Below are 27083 nucleotides of genomic sequence, written 5' to 3'. Positions count from 1 at the left end.
AAACAACCCTTAAGAAGATATGTAAAAAAAGAAAAATGCTAAAACTAAGACGTTGCCTTGTAGAGCTTCTCTATCAATACTGGTACCACGTAAGACACTGAATACTGGTTCCCTGTAAGACACAAAACACTGGTATCCTTTAAGAAAATGATTACCGATACCCTGAAAGACACTGAATATTGGTACCCTGTAAGACACTGAAAACTGGTTCCCTGTAAGACAATGATTACCAATACCCTGTAGGACCCTCAATACTACTACCCTGTAAGACACTGAATATTGGTACACTGTAAGACAATTATTACAGATACCACGTAAGACCCTGAATACTGGTACCCTGTTAGACAACCAATACTTATACCCTGTAGGGCTGTAGGACACTGAATACCGGTACCCTATAAGACACTCACAAATACACTATATCATGGATTGCGTTTTCAATTCGTAAATGGCTTCAACGAAACTATCTAGGGAATAATGCCTACTTTTTATTTTTGAGATAAGCATTAAAATGAATACCTCAAAAAGCGTGCCTGTCTCTTTGGAAAGAGTCCAAACCGCAAAAGTTGGAATGCAAACACAGGGAGCCAATGAGAGGCACCAGCCGAGGATTTCTGACCAATCAGGATAGAGAATGTCCTTGAATTTCTTTGATACAGGAAAAATGAATGTACATGAGATCAGCCCCTGAAAACAAAACAGCATTATGTAAACTTCATCTACAAAAACACCTTTACAGTTTGAAAAACAATAAAATGTTAATACATGACTTAAATTACTCGGATCAGTTGGATTGATATTACTGAGTGTATGCGATACATAGATAACAGGTTGTTACACGAATATTATTATTTTAATAATATTAAACCTATATACAAGTAATAAAATTACAAGTTCCTTACCTGACCACAATGAAGTACAGCTCTTATTTAAATTGCAAAAATATTCAAAACCCATAAACACTGCCCAATAATAATGCTATATAAAACTTCCAACAAAAAAGGTGCTATACAAATGTTAATAACAATAGGAAGGCCCTAAAACAAGTAAAAATGGTGTAAAAAAGTTCAAATTCAAATGTTCTGCAACTTTTTAGCATCTAAAACACAGACACAGATGCATCAATTATTAATATCTGAATACAAACAAAATGTAGTCAACTTGTCAGTAGTAAGATGCAGAGGACTTGATCGTCCCAAAATTACACTTAATATACTTGAAAAACAACAAGAAATTGCAATATGAGCAGCGCCCTGGGAAAACTGGCCATAATGCTCGTGCGTAAAGTGTCGTCCCAGATTAGTCTGTGCAATCAAGACAGACTAATCAGGGATGACACTTTCCCCATTTATGGTATTTTTTGTTCAAAATAAGTCTCTTCATAGCAAAACTTCAGTTTAGTTTGAAGTGTCGTCCATTATTGGCCTGTGCATCTGAGATGAAACTTTACAGACATGCATAAAGCCCCATGTCTCCAGAGCATGTGTCATATATATCCGGTATGTTAACAATGACAAAGGTTCATAACTCTGCCAAAATTGGTTGCATCCAAAATTCCTGTCTTGACAATTATCTACACATTATGGTCAGTCTGATGTGAATATTTTAGTTAAATCCACAAAGCAATTAAAGAGGAGTTGACATAACTCTGTTGAGGCATACAATGATTGCTTAATACTTTCCTGCTCAGAAGCAAGCAGAAAATGGCTATATTCAACCAGCTTCAAACCAGAACAGCCTGCAAGTAACTCGAAATCTGTTCAGGTTTTATTCTGTTTGCTGCTCATCAGTGCTTTAGGATTTAAAATGAAGCCATTAAAACTTGAATATAGTAAGACAGGTCTTACATTTATTTTGTTTTCTAAGGGACAACACATGCCCCAAAGAATGTGTAAGTGGAAATGGGTAAAATCACCAATCCTTACCAGCAAAACGCATGGTGTTATAAACTTCCAGGTTGCAGTCCACCAAGGGGAGTTCTTGTGGCCCATCATGTCCTCAATGTTGTGCATGAATTTACGTGCGCCAAATATGTACATGAGGCCACAACACTCCAGCAACACAACGATGAACGGTGCTATCCGTGTCACATAGCGGTCAACAAAAAACACAATATACACTCCCATCTGCAAAATAATAAGTTGTGGTTTTTGATGATGAGTACTATAATGGTTTCCTAATATAACAATCATTTAATATAGCGTGACTCAAAAATAAATCTTACATTGTTTAATCACAAAGAACAATTAAGTGTAATTAATGTGATATCAACATACTTGTTTAATTCCGTTATAATTATTTTAAGGTTTTTCATGAAGTATAATTGCATTTTCTTTGTGTTAATGACAAGTTGATATAAATATAGAAAATTACCCACTTATGAAGCTTTCGGTCAAATCACAAATTTAGGTATCTTTGATGTACAGCCCCTTAATGTAACAGCCCTTTTATGTTAAAAAAAATTTATTTCAAATTACCTTCGTTGTGAAGAGTAGCCCAATGAGAAACAATGTAAGGCATAGAATCATCTGAATCAACCACCTCCTTCGTTTTGTGACTATGACCCCAAAATCTCTGAGCTTCTCAACAATGGCTCCCATGATGCTTTGCACGTAGATGATACAGGTGGACATGCCCACCACAATGATGACAGAGTAAAAGAGCATGACAAACACCATGGAGTTGGAGACTCGGGTCAAAATAAATGGGAAAATGGCATAGCCTAGATCGTATTCTGAAAACAAGATCATGATATCCTTTTGTTTAATACACCTTTAAAACTGCAGTATATACATAGACTTTCATTAAAAACATTAACAAGGGTTATCATTAATTGTGTTTATTAATTCAAGAACTGTTACTTTTATGTAAAAAGAATACTATTGTATTTTTTAGAGATCAGACAGAATTTGATACAAACAGAATCCTAATTTGAAATCGCTATGCAGGACGGATACAGCTGAATATGGAATATCAAGATTGTAGATCATAATCTCATGCACCAGGATTGTGTGCTTACTTTCTTCCACTTTCAAATTCTTACGGTAAAACTGCAAAAAGCACATGGCCTGACACTGTAAAAAACAACCACCATTCATTTCTGATATGAGCCTAGTTCTGGTAAAAATGGTCTAAAGGTATAAGTGTAAAGTGTCATCCCAGATAAGCCTGTGTAAAGTGTCATCCCAGATAAGTCTGTGTAAAGTGTCATCCCAGATAAGCCTGTGTAAAGTGTCATCCCAGATAAGCCTGTGTAAAGTGTCATCCCAGATAAGCCTGTGTAAAGTGTCATCCCAGATAAGCCTGTGTAAAATGTCATCCCAGATAAGCCTGTGCAGTCTAACCAGGCTGATCAAATAAAACTCTTTCCTCTTTATGGAATTTTTCTTTTTAAAGGAATTATTCTGTAGTTTAAGAACTGCACAGGCTAAACTGTGATAACACTTTCAAACATGCATAAAGCCCAGTGTTCCCAGAATGAGGCTCGCGCTGAACCAAACAACCTACCATTTATTACTGATATGTTGGATATGTTGTAGACCGATATGTTCTTAAGATTTGCAAGGATTCCTAGTCCTGAACACACGGTCAGACCTCCGAGGAGCACGGCCGCCACGTTAGACATGCATATCAGCAACAGATTTCTGGAAGAATATCAAACACAGAACTTCTCAAAAGTCTTTTTGACCCTTTACCCCTCAGATACACATTTTGACCCATTTGTATTCAATTTAAGAAAAAATATTTCTTCGCACTTGTGATTTAATTACTACGCATCTATACTCCTCACTGTCGGTTATTCGACAGCAAACCATCATAGAAAATTATTATTTTGATTCTAACATGATTCTGATTGATTTGGGTCAAGCTTTTGGACGTTTACTATATTTTTCAATACTCCGCCCTTCTTAGTACAAAGTTCACTATTTAGTGACGTCATTGAATTGCAAATACATATGACCTCGTTTTCATTCATAAATATTTTGCAAATGACGTAACTTTCATTGAGAACAAAAATCGTAGATACTAAATGACATCACGTTTATTGATGCTACTGAAAAGCTGACATGCTATAAATGTTTTCTTAATTACGTTTCCTAACAAATAACATTCTTTGTGGCGTGTTTATGCCACTTATCATCAAATATACAATTTGTTGTTTCATTACATTTATATTCATGCTACATTTATTACATTTCTTTTAGAGCGGGTTTTAGCACGTGCATTTTACTGCAATATTTTCTTTATTTATTTAACTATTTTCGAAACATAAAGCTCCGCCCATAATTATTGAAGAATAACCCACACTTGATTTCCTTCTTTGTCTATAGAAAAGAAGTCGTGTGATAGAATAGAAAATAAAATGAAATTGAAGACCTTTTTAAACAGATTCAAAATTTAAAGGCTTTATTTCAAACCCTAAGATACTGATTGGTGGCAACCAGCATAAAACCTGTAAAGCCGGCAACCAGCATAAAACCTGTACAGCCGGCAACCAGCATACAACCTGTACAGCCGGCAACCAGCATAAAACCTGTACAGCCGGCAACCAGCATACAACCTGTACAGCCGGCAACCAGCATAAAACCTGTACAGCCGGCAACCAGCATACAACCTGTACAGCCGGCAACCAGCATAAAACCTGTACAGCCGGCAACCAGCATACAACCTGTACAGCCGGCAACCAGCATACAACCTGTACAGCCGGCAACCAGCATACAACCTGTACAGCCGGCAACCAGCATACAACCTGTACAGCCGGCAACCAGCATAAAACCTGTACAGCCGGCAACCAGCATACAACCTGTACAGCCGGCAACCAGCATACAACCTGTACAGCCGGCAACCAGCATACAACCTGTACAGCCGGCAACCAGCATACAACCTGTACAGCCGGCAACCAGCATACAACCTGTACAGCCGGCAACCAGCATAAAACCTGTACAGCCGGCAACCAGCATACAACCTGTACAGCCGGCAACCAGCATAAAACCTGTACAGCCGGCAACCAGCATACAACCTGTACAGCCGGCAACCAGCATACAACCTGTACAGCCGGCAACCAGCATACAACCTGTACAGCCGGCAACCAGCATACAACCTGTACAGCCGGCAACCAGCATAAAACCTGTACAGCCGGCAACCAGCATACAACCTGTACAGCCGGCAACCAGCATACAACCTGTACAGCCGGCAACCAGCATACAACCTGTACAGCCGGCAACCAGCATACAACCTGTACAGCCGGCAACCAGCATACAACCTGTACAGCCGGCAACCAGCATAAAACCTGTACAGCCGGCAACCAGCATACAACCTGTACAGCCGGCAACCAGCATAAAACCTGTACAGCCGGCAACCAGCATACAACCTGTACAGCCGGCAACCAGCATACAACCTGTACAGCCGGCAACCAGCATACAACCTGTACAGCCGGCAACCAGCATACAACCTGTACAGCCGGCAACCAGCATAAAATCTGTACAGCCGGCAACCAGCATACAACCTGTACAGCCGGCAACCAGCATAAAACCTGTACAGCCGGCAACCAGCATACAACCTGTACAGCCGGCAACCAGCATAAAACCTGTACAGCCGGCAACCAGCATACAACCTGTACAGCCGGCAACCAGCATACAACCTGTACAGCCGGCAACCAGCATAAAACCTGTACAGCCTGTTCTGTGTTTATACTGGTTGCTTTAAGCCACTTTCACTTTGCTTAGGAGCTGGAAAGGTAAAACCTGTACAGCCTGTTCTGTGTTTATACTGGTTGCTTTAAGCCACTTTCACTTTGCTTAGGAGCTGGAAAGGTAAAACCTGTACAGCCTGTTCTGTGTTTATACTGGTTGCTTTAAGCCACTTTCACTTTGCTTAGGAGCTGGAAAGGTAAAGCCTGTTCTGTGTTTATACTGGTTGCTTTAAGCCACTTTCACTTTGCTTAGGAGCTGGAAAGGTAAAACCTGTACAGCCTGTTCTGTGTTTATACTGGTTGCTTTAAGCCACTTTCACTTTGCTTAGGAGCTGGAAAGGTAAAACCTGTACAGCCTGTTCTGTGTTTATACTGGTTGCTTTAAGCCACTTTCACTTTGCTTAGGAGCTGGAAAGGTAAAACCTGTACAGCCTGTTCTGTGTTTATACTGGTTGCTTTAAGCCACTTTCACTTTGCTTAGGAGCTGGAAAGGTAAAACCTGTACAGCCTGTTCTGTGTTTATACTGGTTGCTTTAAGCCACTTTCACTTTGCTTAGGAGCTGGAAAGGTAAAACCTGTACAGCCTGTTCTGTGTTTATACTGGTTGCTTTAAGCCACTTTCACTTTGCTTAGGAGCTGGAAAGGTAAAACCTGTACAGCCTGTTCTGTGTTTATACTGGTTGCTTTAAGCCACTTTCACTTTGCTTAGGAGCTGGAAAGGTTTGACATGCAAAAAATCCACATACACATGTACAATGTTAAAGTATTGGCACCATATTTGAAGCGTATTTAATGGGCATACAATTTTGAATTTGTATTTGCGCGGAAGTTTCTTTTCTTCAGTTCCATATTTCAAAAAGTGTATTAGTTCACTTGAACATATAATTAATATTCACTTAAAATGCATGTACCGTAATAACTCTATGTTTTCGGACACTCTAAGTTTTCGGACACCCCCTTTTTTAGCAAAAATAATTATTTTTCATGACTCTTAATTTTCGGACACACGATTTTTCGTCCATTATTTATGCCTCTAAGTTTTCGGACAGAATATTTTACAGTGCTATTTTACCAAATTTCGGTCCTGTTTTCGATATCTAATGACACTTCGATCATGGGGTTTTACAACCAGATTAACATCATAAAACATGGAAGGTGCATGCCTGAGGGAAACGGACCATTACATTGCGTAATTGGGTAACTAACAGTGTAAACCGGTATTAAACAATGGTTTCGCCCGATAGCATAAGCGTTATGACACTTACCAGGGCCAGTACCGATGAACAGTTCAATTATCTACCGCAATAGTCCTACCCCTTCTAAGTAAATAACTGGGACAAATACTAAACGCTTCAAAGTGTGATGCACCCTATTGCAAGTTTTACGAACAATGGAAGGTGTTAGAAAACAACTACCGGTATCGGAAATGAACAAACAAAGAATTCATAGTTTGCTTTTTTTGCGTTAATAACAGGTTCATACTAGCGAATATCGGTACATCACATTCTCATCTTTGAACTCTTTGGTCAAAGTACAACCTTGTAGTAACTTTCTGTCAAATAAATAAAGCATTTAAAATGATTTAAGATGCAGTGCAATTATATATAACTGTAATTTATACTATACGGCTATACTATTACCGGTAGTCGTTGATACAATTGATGCTTTTTTCGGACACTTCAATTTTCGACTCTAAGTTTTCGGACACCTGAATTTTGTGAATATTTTTAATATCAATGTTTTCGGACACGAAAAAAATTAATTATTTTTAAGTGTCCGAAAACATAGAGTAATTACGGTAAGCATACTTATAACCGTAAAGTGTATCTTTCCTAACAAATGAAATAAGTATCTTATACTACTACTACTTGAATTGCTTGCTTGGTGTTTCTCATTTATCAATAATTGTTTTCAACTGACCTGTAGCAGTGACTGTGAAAGTGTGTGTAGCCTGCTAGAGTGTGCAGGTTCCCCATTCCAAGTGAAAGTGTTAGAAATAGCAGCTTTCCAGCATCATACCAGATCTGGAATTATAGATGAGCTGTGCTCTGGGTAAAATGGACTTCATGAATGGGCATAAAATGTCATCCCTGATTAGCCTGTGCAGACTACAAAAGCCAATCGGGGACGACACTTTACGTAAAGGCATTAAGCCTTGCTTTCCCAATGTGTGGCTCAGATATTTCAACTTTGTCTGTGTGACGTTAGGATTGTCAGTTTTGAGTCATATTATATCAATTTTTCGTTCATTATATTATGTTTTTGTGTGATTCATATCCCTTGCTTGCAGTGGAATCAAATCAACACATAAATGTATACCTTTTTTTATTTAAGCTTAATAGCAGCAAAAGACAGAGTTTAATTTTGGAAGAGCCCATTATAATCACTGTCATTGAAGAACAAAATCGGAATACTCCCAAACAAGGTATCAAACTTCATTCCTAGTGATTCCAAGGCTTTTACAATATATATACACCCATCATTCCATGGTAGTTGCCAAATATTGAGGGCTTGCAGTGATTGACCTGGTTTCGCGAGGTTTTTCATGGCGTCCCACTGAGATGCAATATGTACCCGCCAATCAAAATAATAAATTATACAGTGCAGCCTGAACACTTGAACCCTTTATCAGTGTTGATAACAAAAATACCTATTATGTAATGTCAAAGTTGAGCAGTAGTGATACTACACTAGCAATTCATCGCTTTTGGTTCCTGATGGTAAATGAAAATTATTGGCAGTTATATATGTTAATTATTTTATTGTTTTTCTGTTGAGTAGAAGACCATTATTTTTTATTTAAATTTGAATAGGTGTATCAGAAAATCATTTTGGTGACTTTTGAAAGTAAGAATGAAAATGAATTGCGAACATTGTGAGAATTAAACATTGCATGATGTTTGTATATGCCAATCAGTGTATTCTGCATTTTGTGTCCTTTTTGATATTATCATAACATGAGTTCCAGCACTGCACATCAAAAAAAGGTGTAAGTGGAATGTAACCCATAAAAGCAAGTGTGTTTGAGTAGTCTCCCTTGTGACAGCATTTGCCAATCTTAAAATTGTATTCATAAAAGTGTGTTTCATGATCAGACTGCACACATGCACGCCCTGGCCTTGAGCTATTCTATGGCATCAGACATATTTTCGCATTGAATGCTCATAATTCTTATATACAATCCCAGAACACAAAACCCAACGCACCTCTGACTTTCCCAGTTTGTGCCAGACAGGGCTGAGGAAAAAGCGTACCCCAGCAATGCTGCCTTCCTTCATACACACCATGATGAACAGTATCAGCATCACGACGTACGGGAATGGGGCAAGCATGTACATTATCTGAAATAATCATAATTAAACATCAGAAAAATATTTGCAGTTCAAAAGCTAATGAGCAATTAGGACAAATGTTTTCTCTACTAATGGTGATTGTACAATGGAGGTAATAAAATAGTTTTGTTACTGCTTTTGTAACTACTTTTACTACTGAAGCTATTTGCCAGATCACTGCTCAAGTAATAAACAGTGCCAATTGCAACATCATTCTAATAATTCTAGTCCAGCTAGAACGCTCCTGCCTGACCCATCCAGGTAAGGCAGCTCTCATTTTTTCTATGAATTGAATTTTTAATCATATATGTATACAGCTTTTAAAACAGAAATTCCACTTGAAAGTTTTAAATAAATGTCTTTTTATAAAGAAAGTCTATGGTAATTAAAAAATAAATAATTGCTGTGCTATAACTGGGTTGAAACTATCTACTAATATTTCATAGGTTACCTCCCTTTATAAGTACTACTTTTTGTTTTTAAAATGTGTGACCAAATATACTCTTTTGATACAAACCCAACTTGCATTTTTGGCCTTTTTTGAATGAGTTGATAATATCTACCCTATTTAAAGCATGAAGTAAAGTAATTGATGACATAAAATGCATGTAAGTTTTCATCTGGCTAATCAAGGACAACATTTTCCACTTTACATAATTTTTGGTTTACGGGAAGTCTCTTCTAAATGAAAATTTATTCTAAGGGGAAAGTGTTGTCCTTGATTAGCTTGAGCGTACTGAACAGGCTAATCTGCAGGGACGACACTTTACATACATGCATTTAACCCCGTTTCCTCACTACAAGACTCAAATACATGACACTACTAGGATGTACCTTGCCTACATGACAACACTAGCATGTACCTTGCCTACATGACACTACTAGGATGTACCTTGCCTACATGACAACACTAGCATGTACCTTGCCTACATGACAACACTAGCATGTACCTTGCCTACATGACAACACTAGCATGTACCTTGCCTACATGACAACACTAGCATGTACCTTGCCTACATGACACTACTAGGATGTACCTTGCCTACATGACAACACTAGCATGTACCTTGCCTACATGACACTACTAGGATGTACCTTGCCTACATGACACTACTAGGATGTACCTTGCCTACATGACAACACTAGCATGTACCTTGCCTTCATGACACTACTAGGATGTACCTTGCCTACAGGACAACACTAGCATGTACCTTGCCTACATGACAACACTAGCATGTACCTTGCCTACATGACACTACTAGGATGTACCTTGCCTACAGGACAACACTAGCATGTACCTTGCCTACATGACACTACTAGGATGTACCTTGCCTACATGACAACACTAGCATGTACCTTGCCTACATGACAACACTAGCATGTACCTTGCCTACATGACAACACTAGCATGTACCTTGCCTACATGACACTACTAGGATGTACCTTGCCTACAGGACAACACTAGCATGTACCTTGCCTACATGACAACACTAGCATGTACCTTGCCTACATGACACTACTATGATGTACCTTGCCTACATGACAACACTAGCATGTACCTTGCCTACATGACACTACTAGGATGTACCTTGCCTACAGGACAACACTAGCATGTACCTTGCCTACATGACAACACTAGCATGTACCTTGCCTACATGACACTACTAGGATGTACCTTGCCTACATGACACTACTAGGATGTACCTTGCCTACAGGACAACACTAGCATGTACCTTGCCGATGCTGCTAGGTCCATGGATGAGACACGTGAAGATGAACACCCAGACTAGAAGCAGACACAATACCAGGTACCAGATGGGCTCACCCAACTTGGTAACGCCTTCTGTGGCTTGCAGAATGTCACTACTGAAAGGAATGCTGTGCTGTATTGGCTCAATTTAATGAATGAGCCAAACCATGGGAAAACTGGGCTTAATTCATGTGTGTTGAGTGAAAACCGGGCTTAACTCATGTGTGTTATGTGAAAACTGGGCGTAATTCATGTGTGTTGAGAAAAACTGGGCTTAATTCACGTGTGTTGAGTGAAAACTGGGCTTAATTCATGTGTGTTGAGTGAAAACTTGGCTTTATTCATGTGTGTTGAGTGAAAACTGGGCTTAATTCATGTGTGTTGAGTGAAAACTGGGCTTAATTCATGTGTGTTGAGTTAAAACTGGGCTTAATTTATGTGTGTTGAGTGAAAACTGGGCTTAATTCATGTGTGTTGAGTGAAAACTGGGCTTAATTCTTGTGTGTTGAGTGAAAATTGGGCTTAATTCATGTGTGTTGAGTGAAACTGGGCTTAATTCATGTGTTTTGAGTGAAAACTGGGCTTAATTCATGCGTGTTTGAGTGAAAACTGGGCTTAATTCATGTGTGTTGAGTGAAAACTGGTCTTAATTCATGTGTGGTGAATGAAAACTGGGCTTAATTCATATGTGTTGAGTGAAAACTGGGCTTAATTCATGTGTGTTGAGTGAAAACTGGGCTTTATCTATGTGTGTTGAGTGAAAACTGGGCTTAATTCATGTGTGTTTAGTGAAAACTGGGCTTAATTCATGTGTGTTGAGTAAAAACTGGGCTTAATTCTCATGAGTTGAGTGAAAACTGGACTTAATTCACGTGTGTTGAGTGAACACTGGGCTTAATGAATGTGTGTTGAGTGAAAACTGCATGGGCTTAATTCATGTGTGTTGAGTGAAAACTTGACTTAATTCATGTATGTTGAGTCAAAACTTGGCTTAATTCATGTATGTTGAGTGAAAACTGGACTTAATTAATGTTTGTTGAGTGGCATTGCAGATGAGTCAGGGAGTACTTTTTCTGCCTAAACTGGAGTTGTATTTATATGAGTTTTTTTTTAATCCATTAAAAAAGGAAATTGTTGTCTCTGATTAGCCTGTGTGGACTGCACAGGCTAATCTGGGATGGCACTTTAGGCACATGCATTTAGTACTGTTTTCCCATAGCCAGGCTCATTTTTTAACTAAAGTTTGAAACAAATGGTCTTTAACTTTTGATGAGAAGGAGGAGGAAGAGGAGATGGAGGAGAAAAAGGAAGAACTGTACTTAAAATATCTTGCTTTGTAAATATACATTCAATAGAATCGCTCAATCCTTACAAATATAAATATCTTTTAAAGAATTGATATGAGAAGACTTAAAGTAATTTCAAAACGTCACCAATAAGTTAAACAATTTAGGAAACTGCAATTCAATTCAAGTCAATCAAATGAGATGTTTCCAACCCTTCGAAATGGTTGCAAATATTTCAAACAATCTAGGAAAGATTGAGTGAGAAACCAATCAATTTAGTTTGCACATGTCAAACGGACTCACTTGAAATACTGGAAGGCTCCAGAATATTCTGCAGCATGTCTCCGAGATTCTGGCATCAGCTGTGAAGAGTTGTCCACCCAATGTCGCGGCAAATGGCTGACGTCGCCATAAAATGCTACTAGCGTTTCGTTCGATGCCCCACATTCTAGAAATACATCAATTAAGTTTTTGGTCTTGTCTCTTTTATAGACAATGCACAATGTCAACATCTTAATTTGATCATTTTGCTTACACAAGTATGTATTATAACATGGGATAATTACAGAACCTTTGCCAACTTGTTACAGAATTCCTAATAAGGATGTAACTAATTTCCATTCCTGGCAAACAGTTTCTTCTTTTAAAGAAATCTATGTGATCCAAGTAATTCAAAAACTGAACATGCATGTTACCAGAATTAAGATATTATAAACAAGACTAGAACTTTATTTCATTTTTTTTATCTTTAAAAAAAGTTAAATTAAACTGATGTTAATAAAAGCAAAGATTAGAGATTTTTCACACACATAACTTATACCCATGCACCTCTTTGTGAGCTATGTTCAAAAGTGTGTTGCACATCTACACTTCATGGTAATGAAATGTTGTAGGCTTAAATTTGATAGCCACACAAATGTGAAAGTAGTTTACTCCACTAACTTGCTGACAGACTTAGGGGTTTAATTCAAGTGCGTTAAGTGTAAGTGTCAAATGCATTAAGTTTTACTCAGATTAGCCTGTGCAGTCTGCACAAGCTAATCAGGCGCGACACTTTCCGCTTGTGCAGCATTGTCAATCAGGCGCGACACTTTCCGCTTGTGCAGCATTGTCAATTTAAAGCAAGCCTCTTCTAAATGAAAATCCACTCTAGGCGGACGACACAGGCTAATCTGGGATGAGACTTCTAGGCGGACGACACAGGCTAATCTGGGATGAGACTTTACGCACATGCATTAAGCCTGTTTTTCTGCTCAAGTATCTCCTTACCTGACCCATTGCCACATTGCCACGGTAGCAGGTTCCCACCGAGGGCTACTGACATGGCAACCCCAAAATAGTAGATGGCCCAGACCACCTCCATCACGTAGTAGGAGGACACCAGGAATGTCAGGACCACCATACAGTAACCTACACCTGAACAGCAAAACAATTCACAGAGTCCTGCAAAAATGGGTTTCACGCATTATAACTTAATAATTTATAAGGCCAACCTAGCTCCAGACCAGCCAGATCAATCACGCAGTCCGGTCTTAAGCTACTGTGTCAGCCATAAGTCACACAAGGTTTCGTGGTCTCATTAGTGGATAGGGTAGATCCTTACCAGACTGTTCCAATGTGCAGGCTGGTCTGGAGCTCTGCTTGCCGCATATGACATAGACCAATTTTAACATGACCTGGCTCAGATGGTATGATTATACAAAATGTCCCCCTAATATTAAAATGCTATACCTCCATTGTTGTTGACATTGAGATTTTCATTTAAATGGATACAGTACTATTGCAAGCTCTTCAATATGGTATCATCTAAGAATATATCATGTGGTCATATAAAGTTTCTGCATATCATTTCTACCCATGTCCACTGTTTCAACACTTGATTCACTCTCAGAAAGCAGTTTTCTAACTTAAAGCATCCCTCTTTTTGGGTGATGCATTGTCAAGAATTTTCAAATTAACAGTCAGATGCATCCACTTATAAAAAAAATGTACTCTGTTATGACACCAAAGACTATTAGCAATCAGTAAAAATATTGTGATAACAAGACCCTCATTTTTTTTAACCCAGAAACATACAACTGTACATTAAAGAAAATATTAGTATGAAAACACAAAATTTAGTTCTTTCCCTAAAAATTCCTCTCCCTTCCGTCAAAAAAGGAACATTTGCCTTTTTGATTTAAACACGTTATTCAAATGTGTTTGTTAATATTGGGAAGTAATTGTTGCATAATAAGCTAAAATTACGTGTATGCAATGTTCACAAGATCTTTACAGTATAAAATCGCCATATTTGCACCATTATTGCTTGCGAGGGTAGAACCACTTGGATTAATGGCAATCATCTTCCCAAATAAGATATTTTATTTCATTTATTCCATTGTGAGCATTCCCAGAAATGTTTACAAGCCATCAGAATAGGCCTCTAGTGGCCTTGCATCGTCATAAACTGGACCAAAGTGTTTTAAGAGCCTTGTATAAGACCAGTATTACATGTCAAAGCAAACATAAATGCTGCATGCTGCAATCCAATGAAACTGCTGAGAATCAATTCTGTAATGGATAAAAACTGGAAAAGGCAAGAAAGATTCTGAGTTCTTCTGGCTGTACAAATGGCATGCTTTCAAGTAATTATTGGTTTTGCACTAACATTTCTTTCTTATTCTAATTGTACTTTATAGCACACCAGTGACATATTTATATCCCGGCTTTTATATCCTGGTTGTTACAATCAAACAGGAACTTCTCATTATTTTTTTACTGAAATATTAGGCCTTTTATTTTAAATTATATGATAAAATATGCCCAGGAGTTGCATCTTTCATGAAAAGCTTAATTTGAGATGACTTAAGTCCAATTACCTCAATAAGACAATAATCATTGATATTTTTTCCCAGCAAACAATCATGGGATGTGAAGAAGATAAAAAGAATTAAGGAAAACATTATGGATTGTGTATTGGTATTAAAGGTAGTAATTAAATAACAATTGCATCACTGTTTCAGTTGAAAGTGTGAGTCCTATTAGTCAAGTGCTAAGATAGTTTTCTTCTAAAAAATATTGACATGCATGCACTAATGTAAAACTCATGTAAAATCTTCAAAGTGTCTCACAAATAAGTATGTTTCTTGCTTATTTGTTATTATTGTTAATTTGTTATTTTAAGTGTGTTGTATAAACGTTTCTTTTGATTAACAACACACACCCGGAACACACAATTGTATGTAACAGTGTTAATTTTGAAGTCAAAATGCAGAACTAAAACAGCAGTTTACAAAAAGGATTATCACACGGTCAGGTAGAATGACCATATGCCAAATAAGTTTTCAAGTAAAAATAAATAGCATGCCCCATCTTGAAATGCAAAACTCCACAATATTGCCATAATGAATTTAAAATGTCAATAATGTTAATTAATGAATTACCACCTTTATCATACCATGTTCCACCATAATACCACAAATATAAAATAATTGAGTACTTTCCTTGATGTTTACCAATTATCAATTAGAGAATTTTCTATTTAATTTATATGATTTAAATGACCATTCCAACTCAATGGCAATCAAAGTGCTGAAGGCACAGAAGGTGTTCGCTGTTGTTTATTCTAAGACTCAACTCAGTTTTCAAAATTATGTTATAGCTTTTTATATTGCAAGTTTGAAATGAACACAACCCATTCAAATTTATAAAGCGTATGTCTTAAAGCACAGGTTGAGATGTGTTGTTTTTTTTCAAATCATTAATAAAAAAGATCCTTTAAGCTTCAATTTGGGAAAACAGGGCTCAATGCATATGCATTAATTGTCATTCCAGTACCAGAGACTGTCTTTAAATGAAAAACACCATAAAATCAGAAAGTGTCGTCCTTGATTAGCTTGTTCGCATTGCACAGGCTAATCAGTGTGCACAGGCTAATCTTATTTGACATGCATTCAGCCCCATTTTCCCAGAAAGCAGCCAATATGTACAGATTTCAATGATAAACACTAGACTGGCCAATCCTGTCTTACAAGCTGTTAAACACTATTAATTAAATACACACACTGCAGTGTACCAGTGGTGAACTATAAACAGGCAGATGTGGTAGTAGAGCAGACACTCCTAGCATTCGTCATCTGCATCAGTTAACTGCAGGTAGTGCAGACAGGCAGTGGTTATCATTCCTTGCGTAGCTTAAAGCAGACTGACTTGCAAAACTGCCTCTCTACATAAGTTGTGAGCTAACGTTCACAACTAAAAATCCCAGGAAATCAAGAGATACCAAAAACTTGCGAATATCTATTTATAAAAAATCTCTAGAACATATAAGGTAGCATGAACAAACACACACGAACACAATGTTATATACCAACCTGTAAACAGAGGTATCACTTTCCATGCATTCAGTGGCCCTCCAACAGCGTACTGTCCGAGCGTTGTTTCAAGGTAGACCAGGGGGCAGCCAAATGCCACCATACTAATCACGTATGCTATGAAGAAAACCCCTGAAATGGACATTTAGAGAAATGAATGTAAAACTGTGCATGGTTGCTGCTTTCCAATTATACATCTGATACAATTTCTTTACCCAAAAACTTTTTTTTTCATTAACTTGTATTTTCTTGTAATTTTGTGATATTCTTCTTAAATTACTTAAAACAATCTATATCTTACAAGGGCTGTTTGTAAAACATGCATGCTCCCCATATGGGCTCTCCATTGTAGTGACAGCCATTGTGTGAATATGTTTTTGTCACTGTGACCTTGACCTTTGACCTAGTGACCTGAAAATCAATAGGGGTCATCTGCGAGTCATGATCAATCTACCTATCAAGTTTCATGATCCTAGGCCTAAGCATTCTTGACTTATCATCCGGAAACCATTTTACTATTTCAGATCACCGTCACCTTGACCTTTGACCTAGTGACCTGAAAATCAATAGGGGTCATCTGCGAGTCATGATCAATCTACCTATCAAGTTTCATGATCCTAGGAATAAGCGTTTTTCAGCTATCATCCGGAAACCATTTTACTATTTCGGGTCACCGTGACCTTGACCTTTGACCTAGTGACCTCAAAATAAATAGGGGTCATCTGCGAATCATGATAAATGTTTCTATTAAGTTCCATGATCCTAGGCCCAAGCGTTCTTGAGTTATCATCCGGAAACCACCTGGTGGACGGACCCACAGACCGACAGACCGACAGACATGTGCAAAGCAATTTCCCCCCTCTTCTTCGAAGGGGGGAATAATTATATTACCTGTTTCAGAATATTTTTGTCATTCACTTAACGAAGTCAAATGTTGACTCCTGTACTATTAGTTGAACTGCCTCATTCTTACTGACCTCAAACATTTTGACACAGGGTCAGTAAATTGAAATTGGGCGTAGCTAGGGCCCATTATATATTAACTACCCTGTGTCAGTATTAAAGAAGCCATGTTCTCGAAAAACTGGGTTTAATGATTGTGCGTTAAGTGTTTTCTCAGATTGTTAGTCAACACAAGCTAATCTGGACGCCAGTTTCCGCCTAAACTGGATTTTCACTAGAAGAGACTTCCTTAAAACAAAACAACCTTAAAAGCAGCACAGGCTAATCTGGCATAACACTTAACGCACATGCATTAAGCCCAGTTTTCCCAGACCTAGCCTCAATTAATTGAGTTTAAAATTGCCCAAGGTGGCTGTTCCCAAACAACCTACATGTATATATTCTCTTTAAACTGTAGCAAACACTGTTCTTAAAGTAAATGGCAACAAATCAGTCTTTTATGTTGTAGTATTTTTATGTTCCCCCAAAATTTATTTTGGGGGGAGCGTATAGTCGTCGCTTCGTCTGTCAGTCCGTGTTCCCGTGTGTCCGTCTGTGCACAATTTTTTTTCCAGGCTATTTCTCGGCAACTAATGATCGGAATTCAATGAAACTTTATGGGAAGCTTCACTACCAAGAGGAGATGTGCATATTATCAGCTGGTTCTGGTCGAATGATTTTTCACAGAGTTATGGCCCTTTGAAATTTTTCATTAACTGTACATATAGTACAATTCTTGTCTGGGCAATATCTCAGCAACTAATGACCGGAATTCAATGAAACTTTATGGGAAGCTTCACTACCAAGAGGAGATGTGCATATTATCAGTGGGTTATGGACGGATTATTTTTCACAGAGTTATGGCCCTTTGAAAAATTCTTATCCCCCCAACTACTGTGGCCTCAAGAGGTTTCCTTTTATCTGAATATATAGTCCAATATTGTGACACAAAAAACCTTTGGGGAGAATCATCCGTCTCAGACAGTTTCTTATTCTAAGGTTGTATCACTTCATTGAAAATAAGATAATATTGATGTTTACACACAAAATGCATAAAATATGAGATGCAAATTGATGGCATGGCAGTGTCTGATTACGAAAGTCAGTGTATCCCTTAAGGTCTTAGAACAGAAAGTCTTAATGAATATTGAAATCTCAAATGAATTGCTGAAGGCTTGAAATATGTGTCTAGCCAAGCAATTATACCAATACAACCAGGATCAATATCAACTGTGTGGATTATGTATTACAGACATATGAAGCAATCATTTACTTTCAAAAGAAGCTGAGTTAGTAGCAATTTGTTGCAGAATGTCCAGAAGGGTAGCAGATTAATTACGCTTACATGCAAAACAAATGTGCAAATAAAACAATTTGTTCCCAAATTTTACGTCTTTTCTAAATTTGAATGGTCAGGTTATTTAAATTCCAACAAGCAAATTCGTAGAATTGATATCCCCCGCAACATATGCTTTGTTTGAGGATGGGTGCAAATCGGACGGATGAACATACTGACAGATGGACAGACGAAGGACAATAACTCAAAATAACAAGATACAAAGGGCCATAACTCTGTTTTTAACAGATGGTGTACAATGCCATTTGGCCTGAATCATCCTCTCATGCATATATATACTCATACGAAGTTTCAATGAAATACGCCAAAGCACTTCCAAGATATGGCTCCGGACACAAAAGTGACGGACGGACGGACAGCGCCAAAACAATATCCCTCCGCCTCTGGTGGGGGATATATACTCATACCAAGTTTCAATGAAATCCGCCAAAGCACTTCCAAGATATGGCTCCGGACACAAAAGTGCCTTTAGTAAAAAGCATTTTTTCAAGATACAAAGGGCCATAACTCAGTCTTTAACAGATGGTGTACAATGCCATTTGACGTGCATTATCCTCTTATGCATATATATACTCATACCAAGTTTCAATGAAATCCGCCAAAGCACTTTCAAGATATGGCTCCGGACACAAAAGTGCCTATAGTAAAAAGCATTTTTTCAAGATACAAAGGGCCATAACTCTGTTTTTAACAGATGGTGTACAATGCCATTTGGCGTGCATCATCCTCTTATGCATATATATACTCATACCAAGTTTCAATGAAATCCGCCAAAGCACTTTCAAGATATGGCTCCGGACACAAAAGTGCCTATAGTAAAAAGCATTTTTTCAAGATACAAAGGGCCATAACTCTGTTTTTAACAGATGGTGTACAATGCCATTTGGCATGCATCATCCTCTTATGCATATATATATACTCATACGAAGTTTCAATGAAATCTGCCAAAGCACTTCCAAGATATGGCTCCGGACACAAAAGTGCCGGACGGACGGACGGATGGACGGACGGACGGCCGGACGGACAGACAACGCCAAAACAATATCCCTCCGCCTCTGGTGGGGATAATAATAAAGCTACAAAGGCGCTAAAAAGATGCAGAAGCGTTGCAATTGGGAACGTCATAATCCAAGGTCATTACAAAGAGACCCTTTAACATGCCTACTTTGCCAAATTGGCTTGCATGAACCTTTTGGGAGGCCAGTGGTCGGCAGGTTTTTATCGCTATAATAACCTTTTGTAAGAAACAGTAGTGACCGATTTTGAATAACAGAAAAATGAAGGTTGAGTTACATCATTGTGCTTATGTGGAGCCTCCATCAAAATATGCTGTACATCTGATCTCCAATCAATGAAAACCACAATATCATTCCTGTGTACACATTTATATTGAACCAATGTCTAGTCAATGCAAATGTATACAAAATTTGCCACATCAGGCTATCCCACCTAATTACAAAATCATTGACATATTTGTTTTCCACTTGGTACATGAGTGAAGTTTACATGTTGTTTGTTACTAATTGTGTAAATGAGTGTTAGCCAATAAAACCCTATTTAATGTTGTGTGCGATTGTTGTGAATTGAAGGATAAGTAATAGTTTATAGTCGACCCCCTCTCACAGAAAACCTTTTATCTGCACCTGATGATGCAGGAAAAAAAATAATTCCACAAATGAATGCATAAAATCTGCCGCTTTCATACCTCAAGCTATTAGCACTTGTCATTTAATGTTTACTTTATGATACATGTACTTTGTTAGGCATGTCAGAGGGTTCACATATATAAAGATAAGAAATGAAAGTGGCATGCACATTTGATGGCTTTTTTATGAACAAGTCAGTAGCTAAAACAAAATTATTGTTATTCCGATAAAAGGTTTGTTGAGGCAATAAAGCAACATTAAACATTCTCAGATGCTGTTATTCATTAATTTCTTTCTATTAAAACTTCATAAGATGATCACATTTATGTTGTAGTAAATTCTACAGCAAGATATGGTTACACACATCATCTTAAAACAAAATGAAACAAGAGGACCAGAATGATGGCCCTAATGCCCTCACTTTGTATCAAGATCGGAGTATTTCAGCTTTATTGAAGAATTGTTGAAGCAGATTTTTTAATCCATTTTGCTATTGAAGTTTATACAAGATGGCTATCAGCAACATGTGGTGCTTGCGGTCAAGAATGCCATTATATAAACATGGCTGTTAGTATGGTCTTAAATACATATATGGTACAAAACAAACCCCATGGACAATCATTTTAAATATGACAAAGTAACAGTCTGCACAGGCTAAATGATGACAACATAAGAGCCTACACTCTAAATTGTGACCTTGACTGTCATATTGGTAACATTGTTTTGGCATTATATTGTAAAATGTGTTTTGAATGACCAAGTAACTGTCTGAAAAAGTTTCATTATGTCCATATTTGGTGATTGACCTCTAGGTGTTACCTTGACATTTGAACACAAGAAACCGTTGGAGACGGGTGATGCTCCCCAAAGTGTTTTTTTGTCACAATATTGCACTATATATTCAGATAAAAGGAAACGTCTTGAGGGCACAGTAGTTGGGGGGAACAATATTTTTTTAATAGAAAATTTCAAAGGGCCATAACTCTGTGAAAAATCATCCGACCAGAACCCGCTGATAATATGCACATCTCGTCTTGGTAGTGAAGCTTCCCATAAAGTTTCATTGAATTCCGGTCATTAGTTGCTGAGAAATAGCCCGGACAAGAATTGCACTATATGTACAGTTAATGGAAAATTTCAAAAGGCCATAACTCTGTGTTAAATCATCCAAAAAGAACCGGCTGATAATATGCACATCTCCTTTTGGTAGTGAAGCTTCCCATAAAGTTTCATTGAATTCCGGCCATTCATTGCTGAGAAATAGCCCGGACCAAATTTGTGCACGGATGGACAGACGAAGCGGCGAATATATGCTCCTCCCAAAATTTTTTGGGGGACCATAAAAAGACACAGGATTTTCCAAAGACAAGCCATCCCCACATGCTGAACACATGTGAAAGGGAAATTATAAATTTTAAAGTTACACTCTCAACAAGAGTATCATGCCTTGTTTTGACATAAAACGTCTTACTGTGACTTTGACCTTGAACCAGAGACAAAGTCAGGGCATTCTTGGACCTATTATGAGTATACTCATCATGGCATGGGAGGTCCAGGGGAATACCTGTCTTTGCATGATAAACATCTGGTACTTTGTATGAGGTGAACATTTAGGGTGAAACATGAGGCATTAAAAGTCTACAGAAAGTGTTATGTACCCAAACAGATCCTTTGACCTAAGAGTACAATTGAACTTTGAGCTAGTGACAAGGGTCTTACACATAACACACTGTCTCTTTATGACAAACATACATGTTTTATTTTAATTGTTTATGATCAAGTCAAAATCCCCCCAAACTGTATTTAAATTCTTAAATTTTACCTATGACCTATAATTATGATAGAATGACTAATTGACCGTCTGGATAAGCTTTTCCGGTAAGACGGATGCATGAACTCACAGTGACCAAATATGTAAAACAAAATAAGCATGTGATGCTTTGAGCATGGCCAGTTTTGACCCAAGTTCAATTAGTTGGAAAAATCTTTGTGCAGGACCTGATATATTTAACATTTGCTTAAGTGACTTTTAGGTTGGATTGTCATGATTATTTGAAATAATTAATTATAAAACATGTTCTTTTAATGCTTTACATGGTTCAACCATGCTTTTACATGATAAGTCACATAGTTCATGTGCATGATCTTTTCAATTCTTACCCAAGCAATAAACACTACAAAACTCACCTCCGCCATGTTTCACGAGGCCAACCGACGCCTTCAGCAGACATCCAAGACTGTTTATGAAGCCCATGCATGTGATGAGGTACGCCCGCTGCGAATCCCACATGAAAGTTCCCTCCTCCTCTTGACCCAGATAATCCACTAGGTGGCGCTTCCGGGGCATTTTTGGCGGACAGACTCGCTGACTGAATAAGCTGACTGGTTCTGGGTCGCTGGAGACATTTACCCCTTGATTGCGGGTACTCTCGGGCTGGTTGCTGTCCACCCTCGGTGGGGGTTCTGGTTTTACGATGCTGTCTGTATCCTAAAGAAATTAAATTTTAAGATCTATTTCTCCAGTAGACCTTATAAGAAACTCAACATTCAAAGCAAAAATCTGGGTCAGGAATTATTGCAGCCTTATGGAAATGTAAAAACTGTTTGTTTCTAATCTCAAAAATGTATTTAAAAAAATACAATCATTTAAAAAAAGGATCCACAAGGATGTTCAGTAGATGCTGTCAGTATCATTTGACAAATGCTTTCAAAGCTTATAAGCATGACATTTATATAGAATCTAATCAAACATGATAAAGCTTAGAAATAGTTAACACATTTAAAACTTAGAATTATTCAATAAGCCTGATTCTGGGAAAACTAATGCATGTGCATAAAGTGCCAACCCAGATTAGCCTGCGCAGTCTGCACATGCATAAAGCCCAGTTTTTTGTAGAATTAGTCTCCAATGAGAAATCCAATCCACAAACCCTCTCAACTCCCTCAAACTCCTGATCTGGTCCAGGGTCAACATTTCCATTGGTTGTTGCATCCCCTTCCTGTTCTTGTTGCCTAGCAACGTCGCTCTCCAGTTCAGCCTCCGATGAAACTCCATATTGTGCTTGTTCAGCTGACCTGGGTTTCTCACTCATCCCATCCACTTTCACTTTCATTATCTGTCAACAATGAGAAATAAATGAAATATTTGTGGGTTTCAGTTTGTTAGAATGGTGCAATAAAGTAAGACTATGTTGTTGTCTGGATATAAAAACATGTCCATATTTCAGTTTCTATGTATTTTTACAGGCACAATGGAAACATAAATCACCAATAAATCATAGTGTGCCATTTAACACAGGTAGTTATTTGTTTAAAAGCAACTGTACATAAAGAATACTTTATCAGTAATTCTAGCACAACATGAGACTTGTTATCTATAGACAAGGAAGAAAATCCCACATGTGTCATTCTGCAATTATTATGTTGGAGCCTGAATATGTTTTGAAAATAGTTCTTAGGAAACCCGTGGGAAATTAAACAGTGAAATATACCCATTTACAAGTAATCAATATTGTTACAAACATGCAATTTCATAACAAAAGCAAACTATTGCCATACAATCTCTAGTTATACTTTTTATGAATGAAGGTCACACTATATTGAATTGTTATGGTTCGATGACGTCATTGCTTTTTGCAGGTGATTGGACTAAGTAGAAAGATAGGTTGAGTATGGAAAAATAAAGTTCTCATGCATAATTGGGTAAGATTCAAAATAGTATATTTTCTCTCCTAGTTTATATTAACACTCAAGATTTAATTCCTACGCTTCTATACTCCTTACCCTTCGATATGCGATAGCAAACTATGAGAGACAAATAACGATAGCAAACTATGAGAAACAAATAACGATAGCAAACTATGAGAGACAAATAAAAATAGCAAAGTATGAGAGACAAATAATGATAGCAAACTATGATAGACAAATAACGATAGCAAACTATGATAGACAAATAACGATAGCAAACTATGATAGACAAATAACGATAGCAAACTATGATAGACAAATAATTTCATCAATCTCACAAACCAGTTATCAAATAAAATATTTCAGAATACATTTGCCCACATTTATTCAATTTTTTAAAATATCTTCACAAAAATTAATTGTTTCAAATCCCTTCAATTTCCAAAAATATAAGTGTTAATTTTTTAATAATTTTAAGTGTCTTCTTATTTAAAAAAAAATGGACCCTATACTTATTTTGTTTTCCAGGTTGGGGTTTTGATCATTTTTGCTTTAAACTTTAAATTAACTAAAATTACATAAAGAAAGAATGTAAAATAGAGATATGAAAGATTTCTGCATGTCATTGAATATTCTTATTAAATTTGGATTCGTTAAAAAAATGGTTGGGGGATGGCCTTAGATGGTTCAGACAAAATTGTTGGTAGAACAAAGGCAAGAATATTGATGATATGACCTAACTGGCAAGGACAATAAGCAACCTGGATTCTTAGTTCAATCTGCATTTTATGGAAATCCAACAGATTTCTGTGAAACCAGCAAATATGTTTTTCATTAGCAAACACATATATCAATATCTTTTGCCTGAATTGTCACATAATAAGATCTCTAAGTTACATTTATTATTGATTTAAATGACAGTGACTGTCAGAATAATTGGGCCTTGTATTTAAAAATTGTTACATTGATGGAAATATGTCTACTGGCACAGTATTCTCTTTTAACATTGGCAAAGAGGAAATTCCCCAAACACTCATTAATTTTATCAATTAATTTGCTGTGTTTTATATGCATTGAAGAAGTCTCTTACACTGAGGCTTTAAACAACAAAAACAAAATCATTATTCCAAAATAGAAACATTTTCCTGTGGGATTTATTGTTTTATCTTCTATGATGAACAAACCAGAATGTAGTTTACCTGTGAAAAAAACACACAACATATTTCCAACTGATTTTAACGTTTTTACAAGCATAAGCCAATTCTAAATTAAGATTAAACAAGAGGGCCATGATGGCCCTGTATCGCTCCACTGTTTTTTTATGTGAAAAAAAACGTGCAATGCGCATGGGTTGAAATGTACTCAAGCATGTGACTTTCTCTTTCTATCCCTCGTCCCACTGGGCGCTTAAAGTTGGAAGGGTGAGCATTTTTATATATAAACAAGATGTGTTTGTGAAACACAATGTCCCTCTATATGATGTTTGACCTTGTAGGATGACCTTGACCTTGACCCTTCACCACTCGAAATGTGCAGCTCCTTGAGATACACACGCATTTCTAATATAAAATTGCTAGCTTCAATATTGCAGAAGTGACATTACATGCGCAATTTTGACTCATATATTTGACCTTGAAGGATGACCTTGACCTTTCACCACTCAAAATGTGCAGCTCCATGAGATACACATGCATGCCAAATATCAAGTTGCTATCTTCAATATCGCAAAAGTATTTATAAAATAAGCGATTTGGGCCACATATATTTGACCTCTGACCTTGAAGAATGACCTTGACCTTGACCTTTCACCACTCAAAATGTGCAGCTCCATGAGATACACATGCATGCCAAATATCAAGTTGCTATCTTCAATATCGCAAAAGTATTCATAAAATAAGCGATTTGGGCCACATATATTTGACCTCTGACCTTGAAGGATGACCTTGACCTTGACCTTTCACCACTCAAAATGTGCAGCTCCATGAGATACACATGCATGCCAAATATCAAGTTGCTATCTTCAATATCGCAAAACTATTCATAAAATAAGCGATTTGGGCCATATATATTTGACCTCTGACCTTGAAGGATGACCTTGACCTTTCACCACTCAAAATGTGCAGCTTCATGAGATACACATGCATGCCAAATATCAAGTTGCTATCTTCAATATTGCAAAAGTATTCATAAAATGAGCGATTTTTGCCACATATATTTGACCTCTGTCCTGGAGGATGACCTTGACCTTGACCTTTCACCACTCAAAAAGTGCCGCTCATGAGCTACACATGCATGCCAAATATGAAGTTGCTATCTTCAATATAGCAAAAGTTATCTCAAAATGTTAAAGTTGGCGCAAACAGACAGACAGACAGACAGACAGACCAACCAACCAACCAACAGACAGGGCAAAAACAATATGTCCCCCACTACTATAGTGGGGGACATAAAAAGTTACTACTGTGTTAACTAAACAGACTAAAAAGCCTGGGAATTGTTGCACGGGTCCTTTGCTTATAACGTAGGTACATTTATCTCTCCAAAAGATATTGTCCTTCTTTCTATTTCACATATTTTTAGATGCTGAAGATCAAATCTACGAAATTGATTTGAAACAGATTCACAAGACCCATATGAATCAAAATGCCTTACCCCTTTACCAAACAACACATTTTAGACATTCCCAATTTGAAAGAGGTTGCAGACGACAATTAAATTTTAATGGAATCTGAAGGAAATGATCAGGTAGGGAAGAAATAATTGTGATAAAAGGAGAAATTGCTCATCTTGAGCAATTTCTCCTTTTATAACAATTATTTATAAAGTTGTCAGCTACAAACCTGTAAAATCCTGTTAGTGTTTGGTAAAGGGTTAATAATCTCTGGTTCCTTCTTAAGAGCCTTTCACACATCTATAACAAATACAATAGTAGCATCTTTCTTTGTAAAGAATCATCTCAAAATATAACAAGGGCTCTTTGTAAAACATGCATGCCCCCCATATGGGCTGTCAGTTGTAGTGGCAGCCATTGTGTGA

At 37.4% G+C, this 27083-nt stretch overlaps 1 protein-coding gene across 1 annotated transcript in view; it reads right to left on the bottom strand.

Annotated features, from left to right (window-relative positions):
* The window catches only part of LOC127864108 (uncharacterized), a gene marked incomplete at its 3' end in the record, with an annotated part of 48986 nt that extends 25363 nt beyond the window's left edge, over positions 1–23623 (bottom strand). The window contains exons 1-12 of the mRNA XM_052403805.1: positions 23291–23623; positions 22548–22848; positions 16416–16547; positions 13330–13476; positions 12364–12508; positions 10758–10890; positions 8899–9033; positions 7613–7716; positions 3508–3644; positions 2478–2734; positions 1926–2126; positions 520–687 (exon numbers count right to left, since the gene is read on the bottom strand). Of these exons, the coding sequence (XP_052259765.1) occupies positions 520–687; positions 1926–2126; positions 2478–2734; positions 3508–3644; positions 7613–7716; positions 8899–9033; positions 10758–10890; positions 12364–12508; positions 13330–13476; positions 16416–16547; positions 22548–22848; positions 23291–23473 (2043 nt within the window). The remainder of the gene's footprint in view (positions 1–519; positions 688–1925; positions 2127–2477; positions 2735–3507; positions 3645–7612; positions 7717–8898; positions 9034–10757; positions 10891–12363; positions 12509–13329; positions 13477–16415; positions 16548–22547; positions 22849–23290) is intronic.
* Positions 23624–27083: the final 3460 nt, after the last annotated feature.

The sequence above is a fragment of the Dreissena polymorpha genome, unplaced genomic scaffold (genome assembly GCF_020536995.1).
Source record: "Dreissena polymorpha isolate Duluth1 unplaced genomic scaffold, UMN_Dpol_1.0 chrUn124, whole genome shotgun sequence".
Lineage (NCBI taxonomy): Eukaryota > Metazoa > Mollusca > Bivalvia > Myida > Dreissenidae > Dreissena > Dreissena polymorpha.
The sequence above is the reverse complement of the archived record's forward strand: the minus strand, read 5'-3'. Positions and strand labels throughout refer to the sequence as shown.